Source organism: Ips typographus, linkage group LG6, assembly GCF_016097725.1.
Source record: "Ips typographus isolate SLU linkage group LG6, UJ_Ityp_2.0, whole genome shotgun sequence".
Lineage (NCBI taxonomy): Eukaryota > Metazoa > Arthropoda > Insecta > Coleoptera > Curculionidae > Ips > Ips typographus.
In genome coordinates this window covers 1,606,162-1,633,724 of record NC_138427.1, presented here as the reverse complement: position 1 = coordinate 1,633,724, position 27,563 = coordinate 1,606,162, and the positions used below count along the sequence as shown (strand labels likewise).

Below are 27,563 nucleotides of genomic sequence, written 5' to 3'. Positions count from 1 at the left end.
TCTAACATCCATCTCATTATCAAAGTAAACCACAACTAGTTTTGAAAGCAGATTTTAAAAATTATAATCACCTCTATTTTACTGGTGGTCAAACTAAAACCACCCAGCAAGAAAGTAAATAGTAATTACACCGAATAACTTTATTTTGGTCTAGAAATCTAGCAATAATAGCGTTTCGCAAGGTTTCGTTGACCTAACGGAGAGGCATTCGACCATGTATACGACAATAATGGGAGTTAAAAGATGCCGGGCAACTTGGAAAGTATACAAAAGGTAATCGCAGACAAAATTCCTGTACACATTACTGTTATACCAGTGGACGGTTCAATCATCAAAAGTGATGTTAAATGGGTTAATACGTTTACCAGTTGTAAACAAAGATAAACTGGTAGGAAGAAGTTACGATATGCTATAACTGGGACTATTTATAAATCCAGGCATCCGATTGCAGACTAGTTTCTGGATTTGATTTAATTTTTGTGTGTAATTACTATGAGTAATATTGTACTTCTATAGAACGTGTTTCTGCTTGAAGAAATTCATTTCAGTCATGGCAAGATATCCGGCAAAACTTCCGGTTTCCGGCAACCGATATAAGTTTTATGTTAGACATTATAGGAAACGGACCTAACTGTATAACCTAAGCAGTACAGACGAATATTTATTTATAAAGGGACAAAGTCTAGACAATACGAGTTTTAGAAAGCTGTTTCACCAAAAACCCATTTTATTCAAATTTGCAAAGACAAGTGATTGTGCAGCTTTGTCAAGAATTGGTTGGGATTCACCAGAATGTTTCGTAACAGCATAATCTGAAAGTACATCGTTATTTATTGCAATGATAGCGTTTTGTTTAAAAAAAGTATAGCTCGTGACTACATGCCTGATTAAATAAACCTTTTCCTATAACAGTCTAACTTTAGGTGAAAGTATTATATTTTCAATTTTTTACCGAAATAACAAAAGTGTAGTTAATTAACTCAATTGTAATTTAGTGTGATTAAAAAGTTGACATCAAACTACTTTCATTTGGTTAAGTCAAATCATATAAGTAATTAACTTGGTTAAATTTAATTACAAACCATTAAAAAAAATTAATAAATTGGTATGTTGCGTATGTAGGTAGGTAAGTGCCATATTGAATAATAGTGACATGAGCTGATTATAATAACGGGAGTGTCCCTGGTTATTCCAGTTTTGCAAATGACTCAACCTAAGATAAAATATGCAACTAAGGTTACAACATTTATACAGACATTTGTAGTTACAGTAGTTAAGAGAGAAAATCAAGGAAGGATACATTCTAGGAAGTCTAGATTGGTTGGACTGAATATGGATTTTAAATCTCAAAAAAATAAATAAATACCACAAATTTTGAATGTTTAGAACATTACAACACACATTGAATATGTATACATTATCATACACTTAGTAGGTTGTCTTAAATTTGAAATACTAGACTAATAATTTTCGTTTGACTAACGATGATAGTATATCCACTATCATTAATTAGTCCAATGTCGTAATTTAAATGCACTTAGTTTAAACCAGTGATAAATCACTCGTAATAGCATAATAATATATCGGTTACCATATATTAGGCAGGTTTCAAAGGAAACTATTTTATGATTTTTTGGCTTATTTGGTAGTATAATGAAAGAATTTGAGATACATGACAGGTGACCAGCAAATTTGAATGTAAAAATATGACATTTAGAAGAGTTCTAGTTTAGTATGACTTCAACAGATTTCTGATAGACGACAAGTTATTAATAATATAAACTACAGATCCAATTGAGACTATACCACTAAATTTCCGCGTTTCAAGAGTTGTTACTACTTAGCCAGACTGACTAACCACTTTACAAAATGATATAATCATTTCGTCATAATTAAAGTGGCAAATAATACTATCAAAAACGCTTTAATCAGTGTGATTATATCAATTTTTGTTTTTCATTTTTGTGTATTAAACTTTTTTAGATTAACCAAACCAAACAAATTTTGATATAGTTTTTTCTGGGCACCTTTTGGTTGCCAGGACCATAATTTTTGCAATTAAATAGGTACTTTTTGACATTAGTCACAGGTATCACGTGGTTTTTGTAGGATAATTTAGCTAGGCAGTCAAGTGATTACTGTCAAAATAACTGTCAAAACACGTTTCGTATCGAATACTGGAAGAAACTTTTCTAAACCTTAAAATGAATTTTACAACTTTTAAGCACAGCCAGAGACAAAATTGATTGCAAAGCTCACTTGGAGGGAAGTTTTAAGCACACTTTTGGAATGCTCATTAAATTTCCTATCCAATAACATTGAAAAACACTACAAAATTCCTACAGCGAGAAAGAAAAGCGGTGTCAAAGTTTGAACTGCCAGAAACATAGTTTCAAGAGACAGTCAGAGACAAAATTTCCTGTAAAACCCACTTGGAGTCAGAAAATGATTGTTTTAAGCACATTTTTGAAATCATCAATAAATTTACTATCCATTAATATAAAAAAACACTACGAAAGTTGGTAATCAGGGAGAAAAGCGGTGTGAACGTTTGAACTGCCAGAAACATGGTTTGAAAAGACAGTCAGGGTCAAAATTGCCTATAAAAACCAATTGGAGTGAGAAAATTACTGTTTTAAGCACATTTTTGGAATCCTCATTTAATTTATTAACCAATAATATGAAAAAACACTACAAAAGTTGGTACAGTCAAGGAGAAAAGCGGTGTCAAAGTTTGAACTGCCAGAAACCTAGTTTGAAAAGACAGTCAGGGTCAAAATTGCCTGTAAAACCCACTTGGAGTGAGAAAATTACGGTTTTAAGCACATTTTTGGATTCCTCATTAAATTTACTGTCCAATAATATGAAAAAACACTACAAAATTTGGTACAGTCGGGGAAGAAAAAGCGGTGTCAAAATTTGAACTGCCAGAAACACAGTATTTGTAATTTACTGGTAATTTACCCATCGCTAGTTTACACTAAAAATCAAAGTAAAATGGTATGCCGACCGTAACTAAGTCATAGAAATGTTGCTTCTTCTCACATTAAAAACATTTCTCATGCATATCTTTCTTCGTTCACATTCTGTATTTTCGCAACTAACTAGTTTACGTGCTGTTTAGGCTAAAATCACAAAGATAGTCACACTAAAAATTAAGTTTTATCTGACACACGTGAATCACGTTTTAAAGTTTAAACCTACATTTAGACAATTATACAAACATAAACTGGAACTGTAAACCTTCAAATTTCAAAGCAACAGCGCCCGTAAATCACGGAATGTAATTCGTGTCGTGTAATTTGCCGGTTACATTAACCGCATGCGGCAATATGTAAGAGAGCCTGTTTTGTTTTTTTCTTTAATTGCGGAGATAGGAAATGTCATTAAAACAAGCGCCATTCGTCTATGATTTTGTTTTACAGTTCCGTAGCTATATGATTTTATTGATGGATAACTAATGTAAATATTTAACAGGCACTCGGTTTCCGAAATGCATGCCTGATTGTTAGAGCTATAAGGATCAAGCTCTATAATCTAAATCATAACAGGAAAGTTGCAAATGTTGCTTTACATCCTCTTCAGTATTATTATTTAATTTAGTAGTTCCTCTGACCTAATTTTTGGATTAGTAGACACGATAAAAGGGAATTGTAGAAAAAACATTTCTGTCTCAGTTACTATTGAAGTAGTAATTAGAGCTAGATAAGGGGACAAAAGTAGGTTATCAGTGTGATGTAACTTTACGAAAAAGTGCATAATTTACATCTTGGTTTATCTACTTAATGCTTTCAATGCAAAATTTCACAAATAATTGGTTTTCTTGACTAATGGGGTTGATGTTATTCTAATCAACAAGGAAGAGGGAAATGAAACATCTGCTGGACTATTTATATACCGATTTTGTGGGACTTCTTTTTCATAACAGCAATTACGCCCTAATATGGTAATATGAGTAGTTTTAAATGATTCAAATTCCAAATCACGTCAATAAACAATGTATATGCTTTACATACAAATATTTTTACTAATTTACCCACTTACTCATATCTCTAAAAGAGTTCATGATGTGCACTATTAATAAGCATGTTTAAACTAAATCAACTATATTAGTTCCTTATGAAGGGAAATCCCCATATACACAGAAAAAACTTTGTAAACACTACTAAGAAAACAGAAAAACATCACGTTCAAAATAAGTGGACATCCTCTGCATTTTGCTGTTCAAAGAAATGAAAGGCTAGTAAAGCAATCAATTACTCCTGTTTGTATTTGTTTAATTATTTCGTTGGGCCTATATCCAGCACAGAAGCTTTATTGAGAATGTCTTGAATCAATTATTCAAAGTGAATGGAAAAGAAACCACTTAACATTAAAGTTGTGAAAGGTACCATATGAATGTAAACTGTACTGCATGTCAGTAACTCAATTTTTTTTATTTAAAACAACTTAAAAGTGTATAATCTTGTTAAGAGTTTAGAAAACTTGACATGCTAACCCAGAATCTGCAACTTTTTATACTACATTTAAGTGATAACCGAAAAAGATAAGAAATTTGTCATGGATTTAGTTAAAACGCTATAAAACGTATTAATTTGATCGTTAAAACTATAAAACTACACACAAGGAGAAATCTTGTTTTAAATCCTGGATTAGGATGGAAATATTACATAAAGTTGTAATTCACGTCAGTCAGTACCAAAATGTGACTGTGGTCCTTCGAACCGGTTATACAACTTTCAGAGACGCTACCAAAAATTTGACGATATTTTCATTAATAAAACTTTCATTTAAACCAAAGTTGATTGACTTACCGGATCTAATTCTGTCTCCCAAAACTGTTTCAAGTCTTCCGCTGAATCAATGTCGTAAAAGGATTTATCCACTTCAAAGCAGGTATCCATCATGACTTTACTGTTCTCCGCTACTCCCGAAAACTAATTGCACTTCAAACTTTAATTTCCAAAAACTATAAACATTTATAGAATCAGGCTTTCCATATGGTGAAAGTCGCACACACGCATATCCTGACTAGCGCTACTATAGAAGTTCCGAATGATGCGACCGTAAGTTTACCGGTAACCTGTTGATTAAACTCGGAACAGGTGAACGTCGACGTTCCTGTGAGAAATTACGGTATTACGGCACGGCGACGACGAAATGATTCGGTCTAAAGCGAAATACCGTAATACGGCTTTTGAATCTTGAATGTACAATCAGGAATCACATTCGACGCAAAGAGAATGCGCGCTACAGGCCTATAATTAACAGCCTTGATAGGATTCCGTCACTGTTCGTAAAGGGCTGATTACGACCCGACCGCATAATTGAGGGTTTACGACTCAGTTCTGACTGGAAAAACGTTAAGTAGCGAATAACTTAATAAAAAATGCATGCTTTATGCACATTTATGTAAAGTACATATCTGAGATAGATTAGAACATTTATAATTTTTCTTGGGGGTATTGTTCTTATTGAACTATTAGTTTGACAAATACAATTGGCATTATTATATTGTAAGTAAAACATGTTCCACACCTGTAAATTTTTTTAGCACCAAAAGTGTAAATGGATCAACATTTATGTAAACGTATGAAAAAAAAATATGCTGAAGTATTTAGACATGAGTAAATTACAAATATGGTGACGTACACCGCCAATTAGACTGACAACACCTAAATGCGATCTTATAGAGCATAAAATTTGCTAAAACTTTCTTTATTAACACTTTTTGATAACTCCCCAAATAACGATAGCTCACACACACAATAACGGTCACGTGAAAAATCAAACGTTAAAAAATAGTACTTTGCTGCATTCTGCCACTTTTTGGTTTGTTTGGTTGCTCGTTGAGGAGGCCTTTAAGGATGAAATTACCAGTGTAAACTTGTAGAGCATTAAATTTGATACAAGCTCCTTTCTTAACACTTTTTGATTCCTCCTCAATTAATGTAGCTACGCTCACTTGAAAAATCAAACTAGTTAAAAAAAGCACTTTGGTGCATCATGTCACTTTTGGCCTGTAGCGCCCTAAGGAGGATCTTAAGTACAAAACACCTAAATGCAGACTGAAATTTGCTACAACTTCCTTTATTAACACTTTTTGAAAGCTTCTAAAATAATGGAGCTACGCTCACGTGAAAAATCAGACTAGTTAAAAAATAGCAGTTTGATACGTTCAGTCAGTTTTTGGCTGTAACGCCCTGAGGAGGATCTTAAGTGCAAAACACCTAAACGCAATCTTGTAAAGAATGAAATTTGCTACAACTTCCTTTATTAACACGTTTTGATAACTCCTCAAATAACGAGAGCTTACAATAACGCTCACGTGAAAAATCAAACTTTGCTGCATTCTGTCACTTTTTGTCCTGTTGCTCTTTGAGGAGGCCTTTAAGGATGAAATTACCGGTGTAAACTTGTAGAGCATTAAATTTGATACAAGCTCCTTCATTAGTTCCTTTATTTGGCAAGTTTCTTATAGCTAAAATATTCTCTACAGTGTTCAGTACGAAGTATTATAAAACTAAGCAAATACCATTTAAAACGTTTATTGCAGTTTCACTATTTTGGAAGAAAATTAGTTTTAAAAATGGCGTTCATACACATACACTGTCATATACTTAATATCATTTAATAACAGTTTATGATCTAAACAACCGTGTTAATTAAAAGTTTACTCTCCTCCACCTTTATGGCTTCCAAAGCAATTATACATAAATCCCAGACTTTTATACTACCTTGATTGACAGTTGAAACTACCTACTGTAACCGGAACTTAACAGAAAGGTTAGCTGTTCATTAGACCAAGTTTTGTACCAGACAATTCACTGTTGAAAACACAACCCCCGTGTAGTAGTAGTAAGAAAATAATGGAAGGACGGGGTCATTAAGGCAGACGACAAAGGGTCGTTTTGACTGAATATAAATTGACTTTAAAGGGTGGTAATTGCTTTTCAATAGACACTAAGCACTGACAATTAGCTTCTACGGTATTTTCGTTTCACTTAAATAACGTTTAGCACAAACACAAGAATGCCTTGAGAGAAAGTCATCTGAAATTAAATTAGATTTTTGTAAAAACTCACTTTTATAGTTTTGTAGGGTGAAAATGTGTTTATGTAGACTTTTAACAACAATTTAAAAATATCAGTTAGGAAACATATTTAAAATATATAATTTAAAAAAAATCCTGTCCGGTACTAAACGTAACTAATCTTTTAAATTACTGAATTTTTGATTTACTTTAAAAGTCAACGAACACGAAATATTTAAATTACGAATATATTCGTCCTTATCGACCGTTTAACATATTTTTTTATACATACATGCAAAACTGCATTACCTATTTCAAAAATGTACTTCATTACCTTATCCAAGGTTATTGAAAAATATCGTAAATAGTACTCGCACGTTACTAGGTAATATAATCAATAATTTGCACTAATTAAGCTTGGAAAATGCGCACTCATGTACAGGGTGACCAATAAGCCAATAATTGTGTGGAATAAAATAAAACAAACACAATAATCAATAAATGTATAATAAATGAGATGATTACGAATTAATAATGCGACTAAAAAAAATAATTGTATGAACAATAAACATGTAGAAATATAGTTTATATACAGAGTAAAAATGTACAATCAATAACACTAAATTTCAGATCAAAAACGACAATGAAGTTAATAAAGCTATAACATTATAAATACCATAAGAGCAACTAAAATTACATTACTTTGGTATACATTTAGTCTGTTAATTTCAATAAGCACAATAACCATACCAACAATCCAAAGTAAAGTTTAATTATTGGAATGCAAGCCCAGAAAATTACTTTTTGACCATGATTAGAAAGTTTAAAGTTTACGATTACCTACTCAAATTAACTAAGGGATACCATTCGACAACTTCAGAAGAAAGATCTAAATCGGCCATTTTCAGTTCCACACCGCCCATAAATTCATTTTCTTGCAGCGGATCGTAGTTCCATACTGTTGCCTTCAAAGTACGGGATTTCACTATGTCTAGTGCCATTCTGTATTCCAGCTGAAAGCATGTGACAATAATACAGAACTTATAATTGAAAAATTGAAGTTTTGGGCTGCAATTGCTATGGTGTATTTTTTTTAATTGAAGTAAAATACCACTTATTGATAAGTCTTTGGAAAAACCTAATCAATACTCAATAATCCGCGGATTTTAAATTTTATTTTTTATCAGCAAATGATTGATTGCCTGGTAAGAAAAAAAAATAAAATACAGGAAATCACTCACCATTTCCATGAAACAAGGATGGCAATTGCGTTTCACAACTTTCGTTTTTCGTTTTGTACTTTTGTCCGCATCAGGCTGTAGGTAGACCTTAACGTAAGTGGAAGGTTCTTGCCCATTTAATCTGGGCAGTCCACGGACATGATGTACCATCACTCTAAACTCACTTTTAAGTTTACAGTAAATGAAAGAAAGTTTCATTTGACCCTTAAGTTTTCCAGCTTCTGCAGCATTGTTAGTCCGATCTGCAAATTTTGTTAACTGTTGCCATGCTGATTTTTTTAAAATGTAAAATATTCCGGCTAGATATAACTTATTTTGCATACAAACACTGATATTTAAACAACAAACCTGTAACATCTTTAGGTCCTTCGTCTTCCTGCTGATCCCTGAGTAAAGGATGGAAAAACGTGTACACCAAATCGGAATGGGCGATTTCTTGAGCGCATTGAAACAAAGACTGAACAAACAAACTGATTTCGTGATATCTTTTTTGGGCTACTTGTTTGATGTTTTGTCTTCCCATATGAAGACCATTAGATAAGCTGAAAATGGATAGGATTCAGGAAAATCACCATTTTGAAAGCTTAACTTGCAAAAAACAAGTGTATTTAACACAAACGTCAAAAATTAATTTTAACAACTATTTTCCCAGCAGTGCATTTACAAAAAATCAGCACCCTGATAAGAATAGTTATTTTACAAAACATAAACAAATTGGCTACGTTTGTTTAGTGATAGCAGACATTTTTCTGACAAATCCATATTTGAGATAGTTTACGTTAACTTTGCACGAGTTAAATCGTACCGTATAATCATTTTGCCTCCAATAGAGATAAATGGTTTTGACAACTTTAAGCTTAATAAATCTAATCAGTTTAACCATCCGACAAAAACAATTACAAGATAATACGATAACGTTAGCGGAGCAAGTGAATTTTATCGACTAAAGATAATATTGCTCCTTCCAACTATGATCTAATGCAGATACAAAAGTGGGAGTTTAGAAAATAATAACGTAATCGGAATAATGGGACTGTTCGGTGGTTTCAAAGCAAAGTTTTCTAAAGATTCCGTGGCTAAAAACGAGAGCAAAAACAATAAGAAAAACGACGTGGTGTGTTTGGGTTACAGAGTATTTTCCGAGTTTGATACGCAGCAACGTAAGTTATTTATTAATAGGTTAGATTAGCTGGCATAATAAAGGTTTCATAAATTTCAGAACCGCATGAATCATCCAGGGCAATAAAACCGCCATCTCCTGTAAGAAACCATACTTCAGTGAATTTGAATGAAAGTACTACCAATGTTAAAACATCGAGCCTGGAACATCAAAGCCCTGTAATCGCCAAGCCTAAAGTGAAAAAAAATTTAAAGAAAACTTCCACGGAAACGGAAACTAGCAATGGTATAGCTAATGGGATTGTCACAAGTGAGTTTATTGAGGATGAACCTAAAACTGAAGTAAAGGCAAATAAACATAACGATGCGGAATACATGGAAGGGAAAACAAGCACTTTTAACCCTGCTACTACAAACACATTGCATCACAAGAATAAAGTAGCTAAAACAGCTCCTAAATCAATTCTGAAAGCTAAATCCTCTTCAAAACTAAGAGACTACAATTCAACGGAAAGTGAAAATCATTTGGGTTCCTTAGACAACATCAATAACATAGGATTAAAGGCTGATAACGCGATTGTCGACAGGAGGGATCGATCAACTTCAAACGAAACTCTTTCCGCCGAAAGCATTAAGTATTCCAAATCCACTAGAACAACGTCAGGCTCCTTTGAATCACAGGTTTCCACTCAGATACAAAAATCCGGTTCTACTTATACTAATGATGGAGTGAGTATTAGTACGTCAGTTTCACAGGCTAAAGTGGATGTAAGCCAAACAAGAGGAATCGGCAATACTAGTAATGTTGCAGCAAGTTTGTTCTTCGCTGATGACGATGATGATGATTACGAAGATAACGACGGAGCAAATAGGAGAAGCGTAGAATGCTAAGTTATTAGAAAAGTGCTTAAAACTTGTTATATTTTTTTTTCTATTTATTTTTATATTTAGGTGTGTTAGTCAATAAAAATATTACTATACTTAAAGTGACTTTTAGTGACTTCCGAACATAGACTGAATTTGTGTGGACGCACACAAATTTGGGATAAATAAAATCTTTAGTGACAAACATTGCATTAAAAGCAATTCAGTTTAATCTCGTATTAATTTTAAAAATGCACCAGAATGACCAAGTGTTTGCAGATAGTTGATTTTCACTTCAATTTTGTATAACTGATAATTAGAGTCGGGATTTCTAGAAATTTTGCTTTTTGTAAATAATAAAAGCAACCAACCTTTGACATCTAATGTGAACGATTTATGCAAAAACACATCATTTGCCAGATTTTGTTGATGCTTTTTTTGTTTTTTCTTCTTTTTGTGCTTATTTACTGCTATTTTTGTATGGTTTTACTAGTTTTTTACAAAACAAGCTTTTCAAGTTTTTAAAAATAAACTAAACTAATAACAGCTTTGACAAAAAATTGCTATATTGAGATATTGAAAGCTTCTGAACGACAAAAACATGTTGCAAAATGTATCAATTTACAAATTTAAACTGACCAACAAATTTCCAAATGCTCTTGAAGTAGTCTAAAAAAATGTAAAAATATTCCAAAACACTATAGAACCTCTAAAATGCCTTGCAAAGCTTACAAAGCAGCCTAGAAGATTCTAAAAGATTCCAAATGCTTTTCAATTTATTTAGAAGCTCTCAAAAGCTTCCGTATTCTTTTAAAGCAGTTTAGCAGCTTCCAAAAGTTTCTAAAACCGTCTACAAGGTTTCAAATGCCTTAAAGGCAGTCCAGAACCTTCAAGGCTCTTTAAACTGTCCAAATACCTTCCAAATGCTCCTAAAGTAGTCTAAAAAGGTTTTAAAACACTACAGAAACTCTAAAATGCTTCTCAAGCAGTCTAAAGCCTTCCAAAATAGTCTAGAAGCTTCCAAAAGCTTTTAGAACACTCTAAAGGCTCATAAATAATCTTCAACCAGTCTAGAAGCTCTCAAAAAATTTCAAGGCAGTCTAAAAGCTTCCGTAGGCTTCTAGAGCAGTTTCAAAGCTTCTAAAAGTTCAAATTCACATGTCTTAAAAGCAGTCCAGAACCTTCAATGCTCCTAAAGTAGTCTAAAAACATTTCAAAACCCTACAGAAACTCCAAAATGCTTCTAAAGCAGTCGGAAGTCTATCAAAATAGTCTAGAAGCTTCCAAAATCATTTAGAACAGTTTAAAAGATTCCAAATGCTTTTCAACTAGTCTAGAAGCACCCAGAAGATTATAAAGCAGTTTAGAAGGTTCCAAAAAATTTTGTGAACCGTGTAAGAGATTCCAAATGCCTCTAAATTATTCCAAAACCTTCAATATGCTGTTTCAGCAGGCCAAAAACCTTCCAAATGCTCTCAAGTAGTTCAAAAAAGACTTTAAAGTTTTCAAAGCAGTCTAAAAGCTTTTTTACGATTTTTGTGCTTTTTAATCCGGACTCTACTGATAATGACTACTTACATAATTTTCTCGATAACAAGAGTTCTTTCGCTGAATCTAATAAAGAAGTATTTTTGTCTGTTTTGTCGTCTGTAACTTATTATCAACCAAAAAGTTATAAAAATAAAGTTTTGCCTTGCTATTTTCTTGAGCACAAGGACAATTATTTTCAAAACCCATAATTAAAAATATTTTCTAACAAACAAATAGTGTAGTCACTTACCTATGCAATTTGGCCAAAGGATAATTAAGACACAATTTTTGGTGTAACTCACAGAATTCTTTGTAAGTTCTCTGAATTTCCATGGGTTCACTCTGGTTCTCCCTGTATAAACGAAGCACGTACACGTAATACTTGTCAGGATCGTAGCGTTTTCTGTATCCGACCACTTCGACGTGGGTAAGTCTACCGTCAGTTGCAACACTAAACACGAAAACAAAAAGATTTAATAGGCAAATTATGTAAACTCTCAAGATTGTTATTAATAAAGAACAGACACAATACACAGGCTTACCTGTACATTTTTGGCACAAACGATAAAGTCGTATCAGACTGATTATCGGTGGTAAACTTCAACTGAGCTAAATTTTGCGCCAAGTTGTGTAGGAAAAAGTTAAACTGGGTGAATTTAGTTTTCAGAGATTCTTCTATAAGACGAGTAAAATGCGATGCAGCCTCAGGATTGGACGCCTTCGGCAACAAAGCGTTATGCATATAAGCAATGGATTCTGGCGTAATGCTGCATATCCCTGAAGAAGTCATCTGCAAAATTGACATTAACAGATAAAATATTCCACCTAAAGCCCCCCACACACCAAAACAAAAACATATTCCTGTTATTTCGGATAATATTAAACGCCTGGCAGCATAAATCAACAAATTGGTGAAACTTCTCAGTCGGCCTGTCTCCCCCATTAATTACGTATGCCATGTCTGAGGTTAGTACAAAAGGAGCTCGATCCCTGCAATAAAAGTGTGTAGATGATACAAGTTAAATGTTTGTGAAACAAACCTTTTAAAACTGCCAAACATCTGGGCATCACCTAAAAACTTCCCAAAATCAATGTGAAACATATGACCTGATGTCTTGAGCATTATGTTGTCGTTGTGCCTATCGCAGATACCCATTATGTAGGTTGCAACACAATAGCCAGCACAGGAAGCTAGAGAAAAATAATTATAGCAGTTTATAATGTGTGCATTGTAAAAAGTACCGGTGAAATTTTGAACAGCTCTAGTGTATTCAAGTTCAGAAGGATTATGCTTCGCCAACCATTCTGCAATAGGTTTATCCTTAAACGAACCGGTTAAACCATGTTCAGTTTGGATTTTCCGTAACGTTTCCGATTTCGTAACCATTTCAATCATTCCTACAAAATTCACGTTTATTTCGATTACAGACTTTTGTAGAATCAAAAACCTTTTTGATGCGACGTCGGAATGCAAGTAAAAGTGACCATTTTCAAATCCAAACCCTCGTGCAGCCACAATTTGTCCATTAACTTAATAATTTGCAGTGTTAGCATGTCTTGTTGCAAATCATCCCCTACTTTATAGATCGCGGGGTATATAGAGCTGTCATCCATTACAAAGTTGATTTTTAAAGGCAGCGTGTTAGAGGCAAAATACGAGGAAGCTAAACAACGATTTAGGTTACAGTTAGAAGTTAACAACCGGAGTTTTCTTGCCTTTAACGTCAATTCCTTTTACTCTTAGTGTTGGCGAGAGAGGTAGACTAGTAGGATCCTCGTTCAGTTGATTGTTGATAGCTTCCAAGTCGCGATGTAAATGTACCAATTTTTGTGAATCCTTAGCTTTCTTAACGTTATCAGCAGTGTCGTTTAATTGCTATCAACGGATAAAAACAATCCAGTAGAAACGTGAAATCAATGCTGAATAACCGTTTACCTTAACCAATACCTGTTGGGACATGAAACATTTCCTTAGAGATTCACCGCATATGGCCAGCAACGCTCTTAGCAGTAGTTTCATTCTACGATGATGCCTAACCTCACTAATACTAGTATCACATGAATCGTTTTGTTATCTTTGATTTCCAAGTTTCATTCTAAAAAGCAACCGAAAAATGCGTAAATCTACTAGGTTAGCAACCAATTTCCCACTGTTGTTTAGTTAATAATGTTTGTTGCAACGGTTCTATGTGTTTTTTTTTTGTTTCAATTAGATGATTTAAATGTATATCAAAATTATGAGAGAAGTGTTATAGTAGTGTGCAATACTTGGTAGCATCGGTATTCTCTATAAATTAAGAAGAAAATACAATATAGCTTGCTTGATGAATGGAACAAAGTAATGGGATAAACCCACCCATCGTCATTCTAATGAGCCGTTATATTACAAAACCCAAAGTTTATTGAATATACTGAAATCCAATTAAAACATGTCAAACTCCTTGTTAATAAACTTCGCTCTCAGGCAGTAATAACTCTTTTTCTTGACTGAACACGCAATAGTCTTAAACTAGTGACAATGAAAAAAAAATTAAACATAACAGTGAAAAATGCATGCGTTGTTGCTATTGATGCAGATGCCAAAAAATGTGGGAACTATCTAAGTAAAACAGCTGAATGTACAAAATTACTGATCCATTTTTTAAGAGTTGTTGTTCTAAGCCAACACTCTTAAAAGTAATTTCTTATGCTTGATTATTTCCTTCCTATCAATTTTGACCAATCGCTATCAAGAATTAGTATAACAAATGTAAATTTTAAGTGGAAAAATCACTTGACAACTGTCAGCTGTCGGCAGTTTTTCCGGAAAAAAAAATCGAAAAAATTGCACACTCCTCACAACAACATAAAGAATAGTGTTACCCTTTCTAGCTTGAAAGTTATTGTTCTTATTAATTATTGTTCTTATTGTTTTAATTAAAATAAATGTTTATTTAACTCAGGAAATAATCTTACCAAATATCCCTCGTGCATCTAATTTTTCCTGTGGAAAAATTGGAATACTCGTTTCAAGTAATTTGTTTTAACAAATAGCATGAGCGAGAGTGGTTTTAAAAATCCTCGTCTTCGACTCGGATGATGAACCACTCTCGCTCATGCTATTTGTTAAAACAAATTACTTAGAAACTCGTTTTTTCCGAATTTTTCCGGAAAAATTAAATGCACTAGGTATATTACCCCCGAATAACACAAACTTTGACTGTCTAACACTGATTAGGATGTGAAAATGTTAGTAAAATAAGACGCTTAAAACGTTAGTTATGATTGTGTGAAGTTAGCACAACTAGAGCATTTGGTTAACCTGAGAGTGACTTGTGCGTATTATTAGGTACTTAATAATTCTTCAAAACACTTGTGCATGATATTGTCTAGATTCTAACCATTTTTCAGGAAAGCCAAATAGATTCAAATGTAACTGCGACCACTATTAAATGCATTCCCTACGACACTACGATAATAAAAAAACCGCCGATCTTCAAACTACTCAACAAAATTAAATAATCCCCAAATGTATGCACGTAAAATTGTGTCAATCCTAAACTGACCTTATATCCATTGAAAATCTCGAGATCCCATTTACGCAGCCCCTGAAGGATGTTATTGTTAGATCAATTTATTTGATGATTAATAAGGGGTAAAATGTATTAATTAAACTTGTATAACCTTTCAATGGATTGATAAAAATGAACAAACAAAGTAGATTTATGGAACAATGGAAAATTACCTGAGGTATGGAACCTGGCAAATTATGGCTCAGTAGCCAAAATAAGTAATGAGCAAATCTAGGAGACCGTAAAGCCCGGTGCAGTAAAAACTCAGCCAAGGCTGAGTTTTCATAAGTTTCATGCCTTAAGGCCACTATCAACTGTGGTAGATAATCTACTAGTTCATCGTTTGAAAACCGAACCAACCATTTAACAGCCATTTTACGTACTTCAACATCGGGATAACTACAATAAAAATTAAACATTTTCTGCCAATTCTATTAAAAAGATCCACTTACACTGGCAGCAAAAGTTCTAAAGCTTGTCTAGGTTCAAGCCGTTTCCAAGAATGCAGCATACCGTGCTGGTCAGGCAAGTTGGTGTAAGCCCAACTTTGAGCCGCTAATACGACTTTAGGCAAAGCTTTTGGCATGTGGTGGAGGTAATGCCGTTTCTCCCACAATATTTCTCTAACGTTAATAACGTAACATTTCTGTTATAAAAGTTGAATATGTTTGCTTACCGAATCTCAGGCTTCAGCATGAAGAGCATATCTTCTTCACAAGCTCCTATTAATAGGTCTTGGGTTTGCTGATCCAGACTAGCAAAATCAAGTTGTGGCACGTTTTTTAAAAGGTTTGGCTCAATTTTTGGGAAGACAATTTTTGACGGCGAGACTATTTCAATTCCTACAAGCATAAATCTTGTTTAAAAATATGATAATCCAGAAGAAATCCACCAGTTTCCAGGGTAAAATAATTTACAGCATTATCCATAACATTCTTGGTTGAATTTATGAACAGTTGCAAAATAATGTAAATTTAATCGAATGTGACATAATTCAATTCAGACAGAAAGGAGGACACACTGATTCATTTAAAAATGAATTGTTTGACAGCTAAACTTCACTTACCAATCATAGAGTGTCCATATATAGGATGTGACCCCATAGAAGGAGCTGGACCATACATATGATCATTAATATGATCAGACTCTCGAGGCCAAACCGATAAAATTGAGCTACCTTGAATCATAACCCTAAAACAATCATAATAAGTATTAACAACCACTTATTCCGCTTTGCACAACTAACCCCTCATAGTCAAAGAACTGGATAGCTGCCCAGCCTAATTCCTCTTCTTTATACATGGGCATGTTAGAGTTCTTGGACTCTTCGCTCTCTGAGGTATTTAAAGTTCTACCAAAAACATGCAACACTAATCTAGATTCAAGCGCTAAGTTACTAATGGGAACGTCTGCAAACTCTAACCTAAAGATTTCATTAGTGAAATGGTTTTTGTGTTGAGACTATACAGGGTGGTCCAGTTTTAAGTGTCAATAATTCACCATTCAATAGCCAATCAAAAAATAAGTTGACTTGCATTATGTCATTTTTCTGAAAAACGTTTCCTAAGGAACTTACAGTCCTTCAAATTTCAATTTAAAAAATCGTTTTATAGTGTAAAACTGAACATAGACTGACTTTACTAGGACTAAAGAGAGTCCAAAAGTCTATTTTCAGGACTTCAATTGGTGTACAACTCAATTTTCTGGACTGGAACAAGTCTAGAAGTAAATTAAATTTTCGAACTATTTCATTTCTAAAAATTAGTTCTCAAGACTAATATCGTAGCATTTGATACCAAAATTTTTTACTTTTATTACTGAAGAAACTTGACTTTTTGAAATAGTCTTAAACTCGATTTTTCAGTCTTTAAAAGCACTAAAAACAGTCTGAATTTCTTAAAGAGGCTACAATTTATTGCACCTATGATGAGTGTAGAAGTCAATTTAATACTGAAGAAGCTTGAAATAACATTTTCAAGACTGTGGACAATGTACAAATTGGCTTTTAGACCTGATAAGTCAAAAACTTTGTAAAGATAGTCTTGAAACTCGATTTGAGGTACTGAAAACAGCCTTAAAGCACTAAAAACAATCAAATTTTTAAGAAATACTCGAATTTTTAGCACTGAGGTGTCTAGAAGTCGATTGAATAGTGACAAAGCTTGGAATGCCATTTTAAGTCTATGAAGAATGTGAAAATTGTTTTAAGTTTGCTATGCCTGTGTCTGAAACTCGATTTTCCAAGCTGAAAGCAGTTTTGAAACACTAAAAATAGTCCAGAATTCTGAGAAAATTAGAGACTGTATTTTCCTTAGGAATCATTTTTCAGGAAAATTACATAATGCATGTCAACTTATTTTTTAATTGGCTATGGATTGGTGAATTATTGACATTTAAAACTGGACCACCCTGTATAGTCACTCACCAATTATCAAAAACTATTCTAGAAGGCCACATTTTATCTCTATCAGTCTTCGGGTAAGGTTGTGTGAATTGGGGTTTGGCAATTTTTCTAGTGCCGTGGTAAATTTGTGCGGCTATGTAGTAAGATTCGTGTTCCCATTTGCAGTTCGGTCTGTAAATGGCACATATACGTACTACGACTGAATCTGCCACATCACTAATATTCCGCGAAGCTAAAAGTTAAACAAAACCTTGCAGTTTACATATTATAAAAAATCTGTTCGGCAACATACGTTCCACATTATTAGAAATCACTTCAAAGTTGACCGAAAACGATTGACAGTACATTTCGATCAAGTTCTGGATAGCTAATCGGACTTTATTGCAATTAGTTGTGATTTTTTCGATAAAGCTACCCTAAAAATATGTTTCACTTAATCGGGATTAACCAAGTTAACTAAAACTACTTACACTACTAGCAGAAAAGTCTGCACAAGCCTCAATCAAAGAGTCAATGGACTGCATTATATCTAAAGTACACAAATCACCCATTAAGTTCACGATACACTTCAGCGATTGTAAAACCATCGATGGTTGTAAAGGGGTAGCTACTGAAAAAACTATTTGTGCGCTCTATTTCGGTTGCCTGGTCTTCCAATTTGTTTATTTCACTTTCTACCGTATCTAAAATAACACGTTCATTGCCAAAACAAGCTCAATTTTACCAAAATCTTACCAAGAAGTATTTTAAACTATCATAGGTAATATGGGATACTGTTTCACTGGAAACAACTTTTTCGAATGTTAATTCTCTATCTCTACAATCATCTTGAAGCTGAAAGTGATAATAAACAATGAAACAAAAGTTACATATTATGTCCCTAAACACTTACCGTCCTGGCAAAGGACTTATCTTTCTGAGAATCCGGTATCAAAATCAATACCACATCCTCATCCAGCTTAATACAACTATGAACGTACTCATAATCAGACAGAAGCGTGGTAGGAACCAAATACTCATTGAATCCCCACACTTTCAGAGTGTAATTCTGATAGGTAGGAGCCTCAAGATCGCATACAAGTTGCATAGTTACGTGCTCTACGCTCGAAGTTACGTCACAAGTAAACGTTGCAGCTTTCTCAAAATCAGCACCTTCAAATTTGGGGTGCACTCGTAGTTTTATGCTCAATCCGTCGTTGTACTTGTAGTTTACTAGCGGACTTATTACTAGACCCATGTTGGTGTCCGGGTCGTTGTACTTGTAACTGTTCCTAACATTGTAAACCATGTTGTAGAAAGATTTTAAGTCTGGATCTCTAGATAGAGCTTTCTCGTCGTTTTGTACCACGTCGTTTAATAGATTGTGCTGAAATATGTCCATTAAAAAGCAGTTGTCCATTAAAAGTGTGGTTAAGCCAAACCTTTTCTTTTTTTGATAAATTTCGATCAATCGTGGACACTCTCATTCTAGGAGGAATTGGTGGACTTGAGGTGCTTTCAGCTATTAATTTACCCAAATTAGCATTCAACGAGGCGTAAATCGGTTCGGACACCACTGTGTTTCCTGATATACTATTATTACCAGACCCTGAGTAAATAAAGTCGTAATCGTAGTATTCGTCATAGACACTACCACAAACCGACATAGTGTCATCCCCTAATGACAAAAAAATTGTATTCAGTGTACTACTTCAATTTTTCAAACGGTGAGCCAATCTTAATTAAAAGAAAAATACAAAAGGACACTTACCATATTGATCTGGGCTCATGGTCCTGCCGTAATAGCTCCCATAATAACTCTGCGAATCAGATAAAATCGGATCAAATTCCTGCAATATGCTCACTCTAACGCTATTCTTATCATCTACTTGAGCCAAATCGATTAAATTATTTGAGCTACCCTCACTCTTTCGACTTTTTGCGCCCGCGCTTTTTGACGATTTAGTCGATAATTTTGAAAACGCCGTCGATTTCGGAGGTAAAGACGAGTGAGGAGGAGGGTCTCGTTTTTGGTTTTTAGGCGGCAAAGCGGGTGGCGATGGCTAAAAGAGAAAACGCAACCCTTCACACATGTAACAATTAGGCGAATGAGATTGGTGGTCTCATTATAAAGTGCCCCAAGCTCACTCTCAAGCAAAGCAACACACAATTAACCGAGCTTCACTAAGTTTGTAACAATATTTAAAAATATTTATAAAACTCGGTTTAAATAGAAAATGTATGTATGATTCACGACAGTTAAAACCGATTCATTTAAAAAGCAATTTTAATTCAGTATCAGATCAGGTACTACGGGAAACTGTCGTTAAGCTACATACATATAGTGCATTTTATGATCCACAAGTGCTATTATTATGTACAAAAAAAAATTATTTGGTCACATCTTAACTTAATAAAATTATCATATTCTAAAAAAGCCTTTTCCTTATTAAATTTACTATTCATTATTCAGTGATTAAATTTTATATTAACAAAAACCCAACCACACATAAAAAAGGCTATAAAAACCTAAATACAAAATTTAAAATTCAAATATCAGTATCATTGCCACATTGTATGTATAAAAAATTTAATTAACATACCTTTTTTAACTGTTTTTCAATAATATATACACCCCACAAAATATTTGCATTTAAACATGGCTTATTACTGATACGACTTCCAAAGACTGGAATAACCAAATAAATGCTCATAATGACAGAAATAATTAAATGACAATTACGCAAAACTTTTATGGGCATTTTGCCGTGCTTTAGAAAGAAAATAATTTCTAAGTCTCCTTAATTGTCCGTTATTGTAATTTAGTACCTCCTGTTTGAGCACAAATACATTTTTCTTGCTACTGTTGTCTTGATTGTTTCCCTGTGAGGTAAAATACATCAGAAACGTGAATTCAAATTGAGTGCTAAATAAGGATAGTTTGTTAAAAAAATTCTTAAGTGAGAGAGTATAGAATTGTCGAAGTAAATACCACATTAAAATGTTTAAAAAAAAATCTATGAGTTTTGATATACTAAAACGTATAATTAAGCTGCAAATATTAATTAATACCTGAAGTATTTACTAGAGTACAGCTGTAATCACAGTTCTTGCTAGCAATCTTAAAATTATTATTTGCGTAATTCAATGAAGATTACATCTTTACTATGCAGAATGTTAATCAGTAAGTAAGTAATAGGTATGCTACAAACTAACAAATGATAAACAAACTTTAGATAACAAAACGTCCACAAACGTCTTGTTTCTATAATACAGGGGGTTTGAATATTACATATTTCATTTTCTAATGAGTACCTAATTTGTCTAAATGTTTGCACTAGCACCCTGTATACAAAATGTATAAATTTCACCGGATGACCTTTAATGCAGACGTTAACGACCACGCCTGTTTTGATTTCAACATGACACCTGAACTGGTTTATTTTGTCGACCCAGACGTTTTTGGGTTTTAAAGTGGGGCAAATTTCACCCAAATTGTTACAGAATTGTCGATAATATACAGGGGGCGTAGCTCAGATGGTAGAGCGCTCGCTTAGCATGCGAGAGGTACCGGGATCGATACCCGGCGCCTCCAAACCTTTTTTTTCAATAAATATTCTTACAAAATAAATCAGTTCCACACTCAGTTTCTTTTCCAAATAATTTCTCAAGTGTACGTTATCTATCAAAGCAACATTTAGGAAATGTTGTACAGTCTAGAAGCTAAAAGACCTGGAAGGGCATATTAAGAAACAGATTTATGGTGTCATTAGTCATTTATAACAAATTCCAATACCAAAACTATTAAAAACCCAAGTTAAATCACTATAGGCACATAAAGGTGCACAACAAATGAGTAAAATGGTGTCAAAGTAGCCAAAATGATTGTTCAGTTATTAAAAACAAGTTAATCAGCAATAAATCGACCTATCTTCCTCCTTAATCTGGCATTTTACGATCCAAAAGTCGATATACTTGTAATTTAGAATAAATAGTGATAAAAATTCAAATAATTGGTTATTGATCAGGTGTATCAGGGTGTATTAGCTGTTAGTCAATTGAAATTTTAAATATCCAACTGCAGCAACATATATTTTGAAACTTACCTCTAAATTTGGATTTCCCATATGGGGAGGTACATGATGCATGTTATAATCCGGATACGGTGTAATACCTGAATTAAAACCAATCGCGGATACGTTTACGCCCGACGGAGAAGGGTTTACTGGCGGATATCCCTGAGATGGATATGTCATTGGAGGGGGAGGATACGATCCGGGAGGATATGTACCAGGAGGGTAGTAACCCATTGTCGGTGGTGGTGGAGGATAACCGTAATTTGGAGGCGGATAACCGCTAGGATAATGAAAACCCGGAGGACCCGGCGGATATCCGGGTGGTCCCATATGGGGATGATGATGTTGCCAATGCGGATACATTTGAGTCGTTTGAACTGCCGCTGTAGGCGTAGAAACGCGAACCACTTGGTTGTTTGTGTTGTAACTGAAATAAAAACGTCGAATTTAGATAAGCTGACTTATCTTGAGATAAATTAGGTTTATTGCAGGTTACAGGTGATAAAGAGAAGTGTTTCAGCATCTGATTTTTTTTAACTAAGGAAGCATGACAAGCAATTTTATAACAAGAAAACATTCTAAAAACTACCAGGTTGTTGTTAATATGGTAGGAAGCACTTTAGTTGGTATGTTGTAAAGGAAATGATGACAAACCTTTGCAAGTTGCAAAATTCAATTATATTAGATGTACTGGTAGGCATACTGGTAAATGATATCAGATCTTCAGATTCAGTCGCATTGCTATTTTTCCTCTGTGAAGGTGGCGGCGGAGCAATAAGAGGATTTGTTCCACCACCTAAAGATGTGCCAGGTCTAGGCCTTGATTTGCTCCACTGTCTTTCATATTTTATTTGAGAATCTGTTTCAGTCAAAGAGGAGGCACGAGTAACTACAACAATAACCAAATAAAAAAACACTTAACAAAACTAGTTGGGAAATATAATGTTTAAAAGTCATTGCAACTTTCTTGTCTTCATCAGGAGTTGTCAAGGGAGCTGTAGTTCTATACTTTGGGTCTTCTATACCTAAATAACTACTCTCAGCTCTCAAGAACAAACTAGATGTACAGGGTGCTGCATTTTCGATGGTTTTACGGGGTATAGAGAAAACGGTAATAGATAGAAAAAAAGTAGCATACGTGTTCCGATCTCATTTTCTGAGCTGAGATGACTGGCGAAGAGTGGGCTGCGCAAACTTCTTTTGTTTCAAAGATACGGGGGGTTTTTGAAAATTGGTCATTTTGGAACATCCTCTGTATTTCATTTGCTATTAAAGTTATCAAAAAAGGAAAAACGGTTTCCGGTAGAAGTTTTGACGTAGAATCCAATGGCGTAGCCAGTTTTTTTCTATTACGTTTAGTTTCTGACATATGACACTAAGTTATATTTTTTTAAATGGAACACCCTATATATTTTTAGTTCATTTAATTCTGTTTATTTTTACCTTTTCAACGGTGTATTACAACATATAAGTTTGTAGAGGTTAATCCTGTTATTTTAAAAAAAGGACCTTTGCTAAGCTAAAAAATAACCAATATCTAAAATACCAAACAAAATCGGAAATCATATAAGCTAACACATCAGGAAATTAAATATTTTTAATAAATCTTATTAAAAATCTAAGTTACAAACAGTTGTACCGTCACTTTAATAAGAAAAGTGGCCATTTCTATTTTCTACTATTTTTAAGGTAGAAGTTAAAAAAACTGTTTATAAACGACATGTAACATGTTAATATGAATATAGCCAAATTTGGTTTCGACTGTGGGTATTTTTATACATATTATTTAGCACTTTTTTATTAAGGAAACGCTTTTTTTCTAATTACGAAGATTAACGTTTACAAACTTATATGTTTTAATACACCGTTGAAATAGTAAAAATCAACAGAATTAAATGACCTAAAAATATATAGGGTGTTCCATTAAAAAAAATATAACTTAGTGTCATATGTCAGAAACTAAACGTAATAGAAAAAAACTGACTACGCCATTGGATTCTACGTCAAAACTTCTACCGGAAACCGTTTTTCCATTTTTGATAACTTTAATAGCAAATGAAATACAGAGGATGTTCCAAAATGACCAATTTTCAAAAACCCCCCGTATCTTTGAAACGAAAGAAGTTTGCGCAGCCCACTCTTCGCCAATCATCTCAGCTCAGAAAATGAGATCGGAACACGTATGCTACTTTTTTTCTATCTATTACCGTTTTCTCTGTACCCGTAAAACCATCGAAAATGCAGCACCCTGTACAGTAGTTTTTTTAAATTCAAAATTTAATTTTTCAAGCTGTTTTTTTACACTTTTACCTTAGTAGCCACTCAAGGATCAACTTTCAGCTTAGTAAAATCAGAAATTTTGATTTTACACTTAAACAGTACAAAAAGGAGTAAGTTAGATACTTTCTAGACATACATCTACTTATAAGACCATAGTTTCAGTGTTTAGGACTTTGCCGTTCCAAAGAAACTAAAATAGTCAAGGTGGTATGGGATATTTATTTTTAAATTTACATGCATTCCACTACTTGGAGGTTTTCTCCAAAGTGAATAATGTTAAAATTGCTTTATGTCACAATTGTCTAAATATTAGTCTGGATTTAATAATAAACAATCTTAAAATGTAAGAAACTAAATTTGGTTCAGTGCCAAGAATTTGTCTGATTATTGCCAATCTGTGTTCCACAAATGTTCCTTTAAAATCACTTAAATATAGTCATAATACTAACCATAAAAACAATCACTAGAATAAAAACATTATCAAATTTATTACCAATCATCTTTAACATTTAGGAGGCCTATTAAACAATAGAAAAGATAAATTAGACTTTGATTAATGTTTTTATATTAATTTTCAACTTGCTCCTATAATAGTCTTGTTATTAATAATAAATTTAAATGTAATGAGGCTAACAATTACATTTTAAGTTTTGCATCAATAACTTATCTTCGAGTAAATCATGAAATACTTTCTAATCACCTAATTAGCAAATTTCATATTGCAAATATTGTGTAAGACTGAAAAAAATAGCACAGGTACATACTCATCAATAAATAACAAGTTAAGGAGTTACAAAGGTTATGCTGCAAAAAAAAAATTTTATTGGAGTTTAAAAACTTACCAGAAGCATTTTTCTTCGTTTCTCCATTGCTGGTACTTCGGCTCAACTCCTGCAGTCGTTTGTTCCTAAATTGTTCCAAAGCTAATGATTCCAGGCTCAAAGCTTGAGCCCTCTCCAAATCCTCCTCGAATTTCTTATCATAATCAGTCATGATCAGTGTTTCTTAGTGGCTCATCTAAGGATAGTTTTCCTGTACCCCAAAAAGCTAATTGTTTACAGTAAATCCGTATTTTCAGTTGGATAAAACAATAAACAATATCCAGATTGTAGCAGATAGCACTATTTACATTATATTAATCCAGAAAAAATAAACAGATAAATGTATGAAAATCAAACTGTTTGGTTGCGATTCATCAATTTTTTTATTAAACGTGGCCGCATTCTACTTTGCCCCTAAACTCACTAAACGAATTAATTAATTCAAAATAATTAAATATTATAAAAACAATATACACACATCATTACAGGACAATTTGACAAGCAATTCAAATCAAACTAATAACACTGTCAAATGTCAGTTATTGAGGTTATGTTGAAAAGTTACGACGTAAAACACTGAGACGACACAGCGCCCCCTATAAACTAAGCCTATTTTAAATGGCGGCGGTATTTGGATTTATTTATTTGCTAATGTAGGATTTCAGTATGTTTTACTCTACTTTAGGTGGGACAGACTTGTAAACAATGGCAAAGGCTATTCATTTGGTATTTATGTAATAATAAATGAAATAACCGTTAGAATAGAAGGACAGAGATACAAAGTTGAATTAGAAAAATTAAAATTTATTACTTTTTGCAATTTCCTGTTTGAGTCTGCGAACAACCTGGTTTTCTAAAAATTTTATTCTATTTTTTTCACTGACGGTCTTGCCATAATTCTGTCTGCGTCTTAATGATTCCATCTAAAATAAATAAATATAAATGCTATTTAATGTAAAGTCATACCATTCACAGTGGCCTAACGCTCAGAAAAGCGCATTCACCAAGGTTTCGGCTAACTAATTTCCTATAGTTTACCTTTTCTTGAGCAATATTGGGACCTAAACCTCCAAGTTCTCCCAGCTTAAGTGAATGACCTGTGCGACCTTTTCCAGTGTCCCGTTTTGACCGTTGTCGTGAAGAAACGCACGAACTGTACTGAGCTTCGGATACGCTATGCAATTTGCTTCCTATTGTGGTTTCTGATTCACACTTATATAAAACTGTGGTAGGATTATCATTATTTTCCTCCGTATCTTCTTTTTCCATAAACCTGCTGTACAGTCTGTAAGACAATGGTTATTAGAAGCTTTTATGTTGCACCCAAGTGCATACCCTTCAGAGTCAGCGTTCTCAAAATCAAGACTTTGTTCACTTTCATACTCCAAATTGCTTTTAGGCGTTAACTCAGCACATGTTGCTCTGCTAGTATTTAATGCTCCGTTTTTTCCAGACTGTCCAGCTCGAGCATAAAACATGGTCAAATAAGATCGGTTCTTTCTGCGATCAGTGAGGGACATTTGAGGCGGTCGTCGCTTCAATTTGTTATTCTTCAAAGTGGTGACGCTATTGCTTTTTGTATCAGTTTTTGTGGATTCTATTTCAGATTTTTCAACATTTCCCATGTAAAAAGGCACCAATTCGTTCAGTTTGCCACTGTATTCGTCGTCTATGTCGGGATCATCTTCACGGAACTTGTCGTTACAGAAACTCCTACACTCTTCAAATTCCGAATCGTCAATTGAATCGTAGTATTCTTCTTCTTCGGTAGCCATAGCGGGGTGTAGTGACCAGACGGTTTATTAGTAAAATATGAATGAAAAAAGTAGCCAGACTGTCATTGTGTGAATAAAAACAACCTAAAATTTTGGCAGTGCAAAATACGGGTGTCTAACACCAGACAGGAATTATAATAATTGTCTGAAATAAACACTTGTTGTATCAACTACATGTAATATTAATTTTTATTTTTCATGATCAATGAATGAAAGTATTTATATTTGTTTAAACTGCCTATTTATATGATGCCTTAATCAGACTTACAAATTTAAAACTATCAAAATGCTAATGGCTACTACTGACCTAATAATCCTAATCTGTTGGGTCAGGATGAAAGCACCATTGCGGTATATTCTATTGAGCCCCTTTTTAGCACTTTAGCCAAAATGTGTTGTATTTATTTATATAAGTATTTAAATGAGACTTTACTAATAAACTACTTATTAAATATTCATTAGTAGGAAGTAATCACTTATACAAACAGCCAGTATTTTTTGTATTATTAACTTTTCTAGATTGAATTTCTGGCACTCATAGAAAACTTTCTATTTTTGACCACTTAGCTCCCGTTATATTATATTAAGCGCTGAGTATGTTTTGCATATATCACTTGACATTTTAAGGTGTTTATATAAAGAAATTTATTATTCTCATTCAACTTTCTATTACAACCGTCGCGCCCAAAATTGCAATTTTGTTTCACCCACTTTCTATGAAGTATTCAAATTGTCGGTTTTCATATTCTCGCATCTACTCAATTAATGGCATTCTCAATGAAGTTTCCACATAAATGGGCAAATTATCGTTGATATCTGACATTATAAGTACCTACATAGCAGAAGATTTACGGATATTACCTCTTGTTTTCTCTATTAGCTAACTGATT

The 27,563-nt window shown here is 33.6% G+C and overlaps 4 protein-coding genes and 1 non-coding gene across 5 annotated transcripts in view; 2 read left to right on the top strand and 3 right to left on the bottom strand.

Annotated features, from left to right (window-relative positions):
• CrebA (Cyclic-AMP response element binding protein A) overlaps positions 1-5,182 on the bottom strand; it is a 28,932-nt gene extending 23,750 nt beyond the window's left edge. The window contains exon 1 of the mRNA XM_081982633.1: positions 4,815-5,182. Coding sequence (XP_081838759.1) covers positions 4,815-4,907 — 93 coding nt within the window. The 5' untranslated portion in view covers positions 4,908-5,182. The remainder of the gene's footprint in view (positions 1-4,814) is intronic.
• A 2,342-nt stretch (positions 5,183-7,524) lies between these two features.
• On the bottom strand, positions 7,525-25,395 carry Pi3K68D (phosphatidylinositol-4-phosphate 3-kinase catalytic subunit Pi3K68D). Its single transcript, XM_081983058.1, is given in 28 exon segments — positions 7,525-8,046; positions 8,275-8,516; positions 8,623-8,816; positions 12,038-12,238; positions 12,330-12,577; positions 12,627-12,777; positions 12,828-12,978; positions 13,030-13,185; positions 13,236-13,451; positions 13,504-13,663; positions 13,724-13,857; positions 13,860-13,883; positions 15,329-15,374; positions 15,512-15,737; positions 15,791-15,961; positions 16,015-16,180; positions 16,405-16,529; positions 16,585-16,761; positions 17,764-17,974; positions 18,035-18,158; positions 18,213-18,359; positions 18,361-18,576; positions 18,635-19,108; positions 19,164-19,399; positions 19,493-19,784; positions 21,828-22,224; positions 22,452-22,686; positions 24,920-25,395. Coding segments are annotated over 28 exon segments (5,448 nt in total). The 5' UTR covers positions 25,071-25,395; the 3' UTR covers positions 7,525-7,869.
• On the top strand, positions 9,080-10,379 carry LOC145731327 (uncharacterized). Its single transcript, XM_081983053.1, has 2 exons — positions 9,080-9,434; positions 9,494-10,379. Exons 1-2 carry the CDS (start codon positions 9,302-9,304, stop codon positions 10,282-10,284), a joined length of 924 nt encoding a protein of 307 aa, XP_081839179.1. The 5' UTR covers positions 9,080-9,301; the 3' UTR covers positions 10,285-10,379.
• TRNAA-AGC (transfer RNA alanine (anticodon AGC)) lies at positions 21,244-21,316 on the top strand. Its single transcript has one exon. It is a non-coding gene; the product is annotated as a tRNA-Ala (tRNA).
• A 291-nt stretch (positions 25,396-25,686) lies between the features above and the next one.
• Positions 25,687-26,778, bottom strand: LOC145731330 (uncharacterized). The gene is made up of 3 exons (XM_081983057.1): positions 26,234-26,778; positions 25,937-26,183; positions 25,687-25,821 (listed from the first exon to the last, which is right to left on the bottom strand). The coding sequence occupies exons 1-3, from the start codon at positions 26,671-26,673 to the stop codon at positions 25,696-25,698; spliced, it is 813 nt and encodes a 270-aa protein (XP_081839183.1). The 5' UTR covers positions 26,674-26,778; the 3' UTR covers positions 25,687-25,695.
• Between the last annotated feature and the right edge of the window lie 785 nt (positions 26,779-27,563).